General features: G+C 50.4%; 2 protein-coding genes across 7 annotated transcripts; both read right to left on the bottom strand.

Annotated features, from left to right (window-relative positions):
• Positions 1–5: 5 nt before the first annotated feature.
• On the bottom strand, positions 6–5,497 carry LOC148334350 (dynein regulatory complex subunit 4-like). Of its 4 annotated transcripts, XM_088297676.1 has the most exons (10): positions 5,390–5,495; positions 5,188–5,292; positions 4,590–4,787; positions 3,510–3,716; positions 2,230–2,284; positions 1,408–1,781; positions 1,232–1,318; positions 893–1,099; positions 761–826; positions 6–274 (listed from the first exon to the last, which is right to left on the bottom strand). In XM_088297676.1, the coding sequence occupies exons 1-10, from the start codon at positions 5,390–5,392 to the stop codon at positions 161–163; spliced, it is 1,416 nt and encodes a 471-aa protein (XP_088153802.1). In that variant the 5' UTR covers positions 5,393–5,495; the 3' UTR covers positions 6–160. The 4 variants fall into 4 exon arrangements, with proteins under 4 accessions (XP_088153802.1, XP_088153803.1, XP_088153801.1 ...); XM_088297677.1 differs by lacking the exon at positions 5,188–5,292 and having other exon boundaries at positions 5,390–5,497; XM_088297675.1 differs by having other exon boundaries at positions 5,188–5,485.
• A 9-nt stretch (positions 5,498–5,506) lies between these two features.
• On the bottom strand, positions 5,507–8,842 carry LOC148334349 (arginine-hydroxylase NDUFAF5, mitochondrial-like). 3 transcript variants are annotated; one of them, XM_088297671.1, is made up of 11 exons: positions 8,583–8,842; positions 7,989–8,029; positions 7,850–7,913; positions 7,669–7,716; positions 7,494–7,597; positions 7,389–7,428; positions 7,038–7,235; positions 6,625–6,685; positions 6,454–6,537; positions 6,258–6,340; positions 5,507–6,167 (listed from the first exon to the last, which is right to left on the bottom strand). In XM_088297671.1, the coding sequence occupies exons 1-11, from the start codon at positions 8,787–8,789 to the stop codon at positions 6,087–6,089; spliced, it is 1,011 nt and encodes a 336-aa protein (XP_088153797.1). In that variant the 5' UTR covers positions 8,790–8,842; the 3' UTR covers positions 5,507–6,086. The 3 variants fall into 3 exon arrangements, with proteins under 3 accessions (XP_088153797.1, XP_088153798.1, XP_088153796.1); XM_088297672.1 differs by having other exon boundaries at positions 7,494–7,594; XM_088297670.1 differs by having other exon boundaries at positions 7,494–7,716; positions 8,564–8,842.
• Between the last annotated feature and the right edge of the window lie 317 nt (positions 8,843–9,159).

Below are 9,159 nucleotides of genomic sequence, written 5' to 3'. Positions count from 1 at the left end.
GCTGGTCCACTTTTTTTTTTTTATTTGTCAAACAAGAATGAACATCTGACTTTTTTTGTACACTTCCTGTTGAAGAAACAAAACAGAAGATTGTCGAACGGCAGCTCACGGCGTCCACCTTCAGCTAATTAAAAGGAAAACATAACAAGCGTGACTTGTCTCAGTGCGCTTGCTGACCGAGGACAACCTGCACGTCCGCCAGCGGGAAGTCGTAAGACGGGACGCCGAGCGCGTCGAGATCGCGGCGACAAGTTCCCGCCAAGACGGCGTATTCCTGAAGGGACACACGACAACTCAACATGCGTATGCAAATAAACACGCACACAAATCCACAAACATCACGAATCAGCCCTCACACATTCAAACATGTCATCGCGGAAAGTCGTGACGTTGAAATGCTAATTTACAACCCTAGCCTATTTTAAAACCAAATTTGAAAAAACAACCCTCTGTTGAAACCATCATTTAAAACCCTGACCAAAGTTTACTCATTTAAAATCGTACGTTGAAACCCTAATTTAAAACCATACCTTCCGCCAGCCCTAGTTTAAAAACAAATTTGAAACCCTAACGCTATTTTTTTTTAAAGAACAAAACTACTGTGAAACCCTAACCCCAATTAAAATAAATAACCTACTTTGAAGCCCTAATCCAAATAATAAAAAAAAAACTTCTTTGAAATGGTAACCCATGTTTAAAACCCTTTTGTACTGTGAAATCCTCCATTACTTTGACGCAGGCCACTCGCGGCCTCGCTCACCTGACATTGTCGCTGCAAGTCGTCCTGCAGCGTCCTGATGACGTCACTCTTGGACTCCAGCGTTTCCTACAACCAGGAAGGAAAGTCACATCAGTGAACACGCGAATGAGGCCGAGCCAGCCATCGCCATACCCGAATTCTGTCGGCGGCCGCGTCGTGTCGGTGCGGCGGCGGGTCGGCGGCGAGCGCGGCCAGTAGCCCCGCCTCCTTCCTGTCCACCGAGCGACTCAGTAGCGCCATCTTGCGCTCCAGGAGCATCTCCTTCAGGCCGCTCCTCTGCTGGACCTCCAGCAGGAGCTCCGTCTGCTTGCTCAGCAGCGCGTCGCGCTCCTCCTCCACCTGTGTGAGAGTCCGAGCGCCCGTGACACCGCCGTCAGCCGGCCCGTCCGACCTTCGGGCGACCACGTCATATATCGGCGCCACCGTGCGACACGAGCGCCCGCAGCCACGCGTCAGCTACGCGGCACTCACCTGCGCAAAGGCAACGAGGAGCAGGTCTCGCTCCAGCTCGACGTCCTCCAGCTGCTCCTCCAGCCGCTTGACGCGGGCGCCGCCGGCCTGGACCACAACAAGCACCGTTTTAGACGCTGAGGACGAGCGTCTGCGGCTGCGGCCACGGCGGCTGCGGCCACGGCGGCTGCCCGTACCGCCTGTTGGTCGCGTGCCCGTTGGTGGCCCTCCAGGCGCCGGCGGAGCTCCGGAAGGTTCCGCTCGGCCTCCTGCAGGGAAGTGGCCAGACGCGCATTTTGCTTCTCGGCAGCGTCCAGGCGGGCGTGGGCGCGCGCGTGCTGCGTCCTTGCCGCCGAGGCGTCGTCTTTGAGCTTTTTGCCGTCGTGCGCCAGTTTGCTTTGCGAGGCGCCGAAGATTTCTCGGGCCGTCCGAACCTTTTGCTGCTGTTCGTCGCTCAGCAATTTGAGCCGCCGACTCATGTTGTCCTCCAGCGCCGCGATGGCCGCGAGCGTCTTCTCGTTCTCCGCCCGCCGCATCTGCTCCATCTTCTCGCCGCACTTTGCCTCCGCGTCTACACACGAAAAGGTCGACTAATGTCGTCCGTCGTGGTTTGGATTTCATTTGGACTTTTAGTTTCCTTCTCATTTGGTTTTCAAGGCAGTTGGCTCGTTTTTGTTAGCTTCCATTTGTGCTCCAAAAGCTTTGTTTCAATTCATTTGGGGATCATTCTTTTTTATTTGTTGTCATTTTCGATATTTTCCATCATTCAAGCTACTTTCAATTCCTTTTATAATCATGCCTTTTCATTTATTTTTCATGGGTTTTTTTCAACCCAGAAATGTCTCCATAAAAAGCTTCTAAACTTTCATGGCAGAGGAAAGAAATAAGAGACACCCAAACAAAGCATTTGACAAAATGATGAAAAGAAATGTGGGCCTTTTTTTTTTGTTTGGGCTGAAATGACGACTCGTGCGATCAATCGATCTGGCCTCAACTTTGGACTTAGCGGACGCACTCACCTGAGATCCTCTTCTCGCACTTGTTGCTGAGCTCCATCAGCTCCACCTGATGCTTCTGTGGAACACAACACGCTTGAGGTTTTCAGCCCATGAGTGGAAAAAGTCACGTTTCTTCACTTCACTTGATTTTCATAAAGTGAGAACTTTGCTCTCGCTAACGTGACGTCGTGAACGCTAACTCAACCCCTAAACCCTAAAATAACCCCAACTGAGGCCAATCCCAACCCCAAGTGAATATCAAACCTCACCCCTGACCGTTGACAAGTCCATCCGATTACTTAACTGGAGCCTGGCAATCCTCGCAACTCTCGTCCTGATTAGCTGTTCGAGTTAAACTAACGCAAATGGAGAAGTTGATTCTGTGACGGCGCCGAGATAAAACAAATTGACAACTGGTGGAAGCTCAAAATTATGGGATGGGAGTATCAGTGTCCTGTAGGGGACTGGGGGGGGGGGGGGCGATGCATTTGGGGGGAGGAGCAAAAGACAGATTAGGATGGACAAATACATTCAAAGAATATTGAGCAGACACCCAAAAAGGACAAATAGGAAGGCGAAATTGAGCTCAGGGGAAATGGAAAAGAAGAAAAAGAAGCCAAATGAGGCTGGATGGTGTCCTGCCTAAAGAAGGACCAAAAAGTCCAAAACGTCGCAACGTTGGGATCCTTGGGGTGCGAGCCGATTATTTATATAACAAAGGCAAAACTAACTATTAACTACAAAGAAAAAAGAAAGCTGAATGACGCAAAAGAGCAACAAAACGGCTGAAAAGAGCATTTCATAAACGAAGATTGAACTTCAATTCGAGACAAACATGAAACCCGATGGAGGAAAGAGGTGGTTGCTAGGACCCTGGGGAGGCCAAGAAGCTGGGTGGAGCTGGACCGCACCTCCTCCTCATCAGTTGAGTGGTGTGGGAGGCTCGGCCCTTCCTCCTAACCCTAACCCGGTGCTTGTCAAATAGTGGGGCGGGGCCCCCCTGACACTTTTTTTCCGCCGTACAACAATAAAGTGTAATTGCACATCCACTCCAGTAGTTGGCAGTGGTGCTCTCCTTGCTCATTGTGCGCAGCGAGTATTAACTCGAGAGTGTTGGTTTGTTTTGCAATAAAAATGATACTTTTTATAGTTGGGGTGAAGAGTGGGTGGATTGGGGGGGGCGCCAATTGCTTTCTTCTTGCTGGGAGGGGGGCGTAACAGAAAAGAATTGAGAAGCACTGTGTTAACCCGAAACCCTAAAAATATCCCCAAACAACGCCCCCCCCCTCTCCAGAGCGTACCAGTTTGAGCTCCTGGATGCAAATGTGTCCGCTGAGCTTGTCGCGGCGAGCGTCCGCCTGCACGTTGTGTCCGTGCCTGCGCAGACGCAGCTCGGCGTCGGCGTGGCGTCGGCGCACGAGCCAGGCCGCCGCGCCACCGTCCGTCTTCTTGTCTGCCACCGCCGCCTGCTGCTCCGACAGGACGTGCTTCAGCTTCTGCTTGTACACCTGCCAACAGCACCAACGGGATCAAACGACTTTTGGATTTCTGCAAATACAAGCTAAAAAAGAAGAGTGGAAATGAGAAAAGAAAAGACGGACAGGGGTCGGCGCTTCACGTGACCTTTGGCCTACTAGTACAAAAAGAAACCGTTCTTAAAAAGTTTTTGGAATTGACTGTCCAAGGAAAATGTGCGCAAATCTTTTCATTCTCAAACTTTGGCTCATTTATTTAGATCACATTAATGTGTATCCAATTTTTCCAGAGATGACAGATGTCCATTTTGAGGGAAGACGACAATGTTATTCGTTTTTTTTTTTTTAAAGGGATGTATGAAGCAAAGCCGGAAATGTGTTTTTGTCCGTCCCTTTAAGTACCGCTTGCAAAGAATTTGCACTTTGGACGTAGCGTGAACCTTGTTTTCGATTGGTCTCGCTAAAGGGGTAGAGTGCAATAAATAAAGCCGTCTCTACAGTGCGACTCCAATTTGTCTCGTGTGACAACAAGAGTTGAAGGAATGCACTCCCAACATGCTTTGCGGCAGGAAGGAGGGTGAATAGCATTGAAAATGCCTGTTTGAAGTCAATTAAATGTCCTCAATCCTGATTGTACTGTTTTGTTATTTGCGAGTATGCGAGTCAGTTTGCTGTTGTGTCATCATTTTAGTCTCAATGTGACTCAGTCATCCACAAAAAAAACTAAAGACTTGCACACACATCGTCATTGTTTAAGTGTCATGGTGGTGCTGGGAACTTGGATCATTTTGGGAGAGTTGAGCTGAGCATTTTCAAAGTTGAAATGCTAGCAAGGGATTGGGAGGAGGCGGAGGAAGAGAAGATGACGATGACGATGACGACCACGACAAAGCTGGGGTGCCTCACGCCGATCTCGGTGCGGTGCCGCCGCTCGGCGTCGTCCTTCTCCCTGCTGCGGTTGCCCAATTGCGTCCGCGTCTCCTCCAGGTGCCGCTTGCTCACCTCCCACAAGCTTCGGATCTTGTCCCGCTCCAGCTGGAAGAAACTCCTCTCCTCGCGTTCGCGCTCCAGCTCCTCTCGCAGCCGGATCACGTGCTCCTCCAGCTAAGCACACGCACATAGAATCCTCCATCATCACCTCCAGGGTGCCAGACTAACGTTTTTCGTTCTCTTTTGACGAACACACTTGAGTCCTAACCGGAAATTCGAAGACATGCAAGTGGAGAAATAAAAGGGTGAGCAAAGTGGGCAGCTTCTAATTGGCGCCACTTCGCTGCCAACCAAAGTTAGCCTAGCCACGAGCTAGCCGCGAGCTAGCCGCGAGCTAGCCGCGAGCTAGCCGCGAGCTAGCCGCGAGCTAGCCGCGAGCTAGCCGCGAGCTAGCCGCGAGCTAGCCGCGAGCTAGCCGCGAGCTAGCCGCGAGCTAGCCGCGAGCTAGCCGCGAGCTAGCCGCGAGCTAGCCGCGAGCTAGCCGCGAGCTAGCCGCGCGCTAGCTGCGAGGTACCTGCTCCTTGGACATGTCCTCCGGCGAAAGAACGTCCACGGGTCGCCCGGACGTTTTGCCCTTGGCGACCTTCTTCCTCCTCGGCACATTTTCACTTTTGGGCGGCTGAACGCGCGCGCACACAAACATGAAACAACATTTGAGGACACGAGAGCTAATCCGAAGCTAGCTCGTTGGCTACTTGCGCGCTTCGTTCGCTCACCATCGCGGAATGTCAAGAAGACGACGAAGAAAGAGAAACTCTTGAACAAATTCCACTTGAGTCGATCGCACGGAAACAGACCATGGCTGTCATGGCAACAACGTCACGTGACGACGGTTCAAAATCAAATCTTTATTGCAACTGCAAACAAAAACAAATGGCAGTGGGAAGGTTTTTTTTTCAGTTTTTGTTTTTCTTTCCATAAAAAAAAGTTTTTCCTTCCTCCAAAAACCTAAAAGCATCTGACCGAGGACACATAAAACAAACAAACAAAAAAACAACTGAGCACTGAGATTGAACTCCAATGTGTCCAAAAATAAAAATACAATTTCCAAAGTTTCTGTATCACAATAACACAAAACGCAACCTTTTCACTCTGTCTCAAAAATCCTCACATGGATCATCATAAAATGAGCTTCTTTGGCTCATGTGCAATATCAATAACGTTGCATTGCATATTGTATCATGTCCTATTTCATGTAAATGCCATGTTTAATATTTAAGTCACATTGCCTGATAATTGTCATACTTGACAATACACATTGAGTTAATGTCACATATTGATAACTTATGTCCTATTTAATGTTCACGTTGAGTACATATGTCACATGGCCGCAGCATATGTTTGCGTTGAATACAAATCTCACAGTTCCTCTTCCTGTTGTTGCGCAAAAACCTCCAATAAATGCGTGACATTTCAAGACTTGTCGTCGTTTGGCTTTATTTTGGCCAAATCTCCAAAGGAGACGGTCGCCGAGCCTCGTTTGGCTGCTTTGGCCTGATGACAAACCCAACAAAAGGAACGCACAAAATGGTTCAAAGGTTGCAAAAGCGTTTCTCAGCGCAGTGAAGAAAGGCGGCGTTTCACCTGAGAGTGGTGAGGCTTCCAGCCGATCATGTAGAGGATGTCAAAGGTGGCCGGGACCGAGCCGTCCTCGTTGCCGTACATTTCTGTTGCAAACAACCAAAGTTGGTCGCTGAAATTGTGTTTTTGCAGCACGGGACGTTCAAGCCATTTGAGTTACGAGCAAGCTCACGAAACCAATTTGACTCGCAGGCATCACCTTTGTAAACAGCCGCCGCCGCCAAAATGGTGTCTCGATGCAACATGGAGCGGCGGTTCCAAGCGCAGTTACTCTCGCCCATACCTGAACAACGCACGCACGTACGTGCACGGTGAGGTGGCGTGAGCGGCGCCCGCTTTTGACGGAGGTCACATGAAGGCAAACGTTTACCTTGCAAGTCCAGCATCACCTCCATGATGCCCGGATAATACACCTGCACCTCGTCAGTGTCCTGAAATGCAGAAATAAATGTTGGCCAACGAAACGGTTGCGCAATATGCATTTTACCAAGTGTTGTGATTTATAGCGTTGACGTTTCAGAGAAGAAAAAAAAAAACACACACTTCATTCATCAATATTTGCAAATGCATGACCACATTACAGCAGATAGTTTTTTAATTCTAATGGAAATTTGATGCGCAACAAAGACAGATTTGGAGTGAGCGCAAAATTTGGACGCATCGTGAGCTGCCTGTTTTCAAAAGCCAACAGCCGAATATGTCATTTGTGTTATTGGCACTTTTTCTTTGATGCATAACGACCCACCCCATCTGTGTGTGTGTGTTGGGAGTGCGTGACGTCACCACGGTGAGCATGTTGAAGCCGGCCTGTCCGAGCAGGTTGCCCAGATGGGTGACGGCGGTGTAGGGCGAGACGCGCGGCGAGAATCCTCCCTCCCGCTCCGTCTCGGCCAGCTGCAGCGAGCAGCGCAGCTGGTACAAGGTGTCGCCGCCGGCCATGGCGCCGATGAACACGCCGTCGGGCTTCAGGACGCCGTGGATCTGACGCAGATGGAAATTGAAATTCTCCAGCAAAATTGGGTGCTATTATTATGGTTTGTCCAAAGTTTTACGTTGCAGCTTTTCCCCACAATAATGAACGATTGATCATTTTCATTGATCGGCGCCGAGCCCCGTCATGATGTCATCACTGACCTGTGCGAGCGCAGCGGGCAGGTCGTTGACCCAGTGCAGACTGTGAGGGCGACACGAGGGGCAAAGGTCACTTCGGAACACGTCGGGCAACCGACCGCGCTTCACCTCATGCTGCTGAGCACCAGATCGAACGAGTTGGCCGGGAAAGGAAGGAACTCCTCGTCGGCCGCCAGCGCGTGCCGCCGCATCTCACCCCCGACATTCTGCTTCTGGGGACAAACGCAGGAAGCGACACGCTGCGGCCGCTCTTCAAACAACACATCGGTGGCCGATGACATACCAGGGCGGTCTTGGAGATGTCCGTCAAAAACAAACGCTCCACCGCGTCCTAAACCACAAGCAGTCATCAAAACAAGGACACTGGCGCTCGCTGCCGTTCGCCGTTAATTTTGAGCTGAACTCGAACATTGACTGCATGTGAACAAAGTCATTGCAGTGGAGTGTTGAACGTCGAAGCAAACCTCGCTTAAATGTTGCGCGACGTGACCTCGTCCAGCACCGACCTCCAACGCCAGAGGGAAGGACCTGCAAGCCGACCACAGACACGTGACACCTATGACGAGCGGATGCATGTGCACGGCACGCGCAACTGGAAGTTACCTGGCCACGTCGTACACGCGATCCGCCACTCGACTGCCGACCTGCACGCAGGCAAACACACCACGTCATTTCCGTTACTACGTCTAAGTTGACCGCAAATGTGGCATATTCGTATTTAGTTGACTTCACAAAGAGCTTCTCATCCCCACAGTCGACATCCTTTAATCGTAACACCCAGGAGGGCAAGGAAAAACTCCCCAAAAAACATCTGACCAAAAATGAGAAACCTCGAGAAGAAGCCAGATGGGGGAACCCGGCCTCCCCCTTCCAAGATGATCAGGCTCAAAGGGATGCAGAGTGGGCAACATTTCACACATAAAATGATGCAATGTAATATTAGTTGACGCATGACTTTAAAGGTTATTTGAGCTATTTTTAGGCGCTACTAAATGCTAGTTGCGACCAAAAGTCCGAGAGGGTGAGCTGTGGAGTCAAATACTCTTCCAACGGTATTTAGAGTTCAAATTTGCCAAAACTTGCGGAGCGGAGATGAGAAGATTTTTCTGCGGTGCGATCTCTAATCTCGTTGCACACTTGAGTACAATGACAATAAAGGGATTTCTAATTCTAATTACTGGACTTTGCGGCAATGACCTCGTCCCTCAGGTAGTCGTACTTCCGGGTGTCGCGGCCTGAGCCCGCCCACTCCTTCTGCCTCTTCTTCATGTTTCGGTCGAACACGTTGGCGGGTCCGCCGGCACCGGAGCGCGACGACCTCCGGCGGCCTTCGGCCACCCAACAGCCGGGCCAGCGCGAAGATGAAGCACGCAGGAGTCTCCCACACGCTCCGCCGCCGATCATCGCGACTTTTTCGGCCAGCGCTACACTGCTTCCGGTTCCGGTGGGGGGATGACGTTGAGCAGCGCAAACGTCACCGACGCCATAGCGCTAGCAATCCAGCTAACCGCCGTGCTACGTGGCGGCCATGTTGGGAGGGGCGACGCTCTCATCACAGGCGGGGCATGGACAATGAAATTAAGTCGGAACTCGATTTGCACTCATGGCGAGAAGAAATTCCACTTGCACCGCAGCTATTCAAGTTTACTATCTCAACGCAAAGCATGCGTTTGTTGTATACATGTAGGAATAAAATATGGCATGTTTTGGAGACTTCCAATTGCAATTACCATTAATTTTTAAGCAGTTATTAACTTGATTCAATAATTTCAAT

The sequence above is a fragment of the Idiotropiscis lumnitzeri genome, chromosome 6, assembly GCF_059441095.1.
Source record: "Idiotropiscis lumnitzeri isolate Australia: NSW breed Sydney's pygmy pipehorse chromosome 6, RoL_Ilum_1.0, whole genome shotgun sequence".
Lineage (NCBI taxonomy): Eukaryota > Metazoa > Chordata > Actinopteri > Syngnathiformes > Syngnathidae > Idiotropiscis > Idiotropiscis lumnitzeri.
This window is presented reverse-complemented; position numbering and strand designations above follow the sequence as displayed.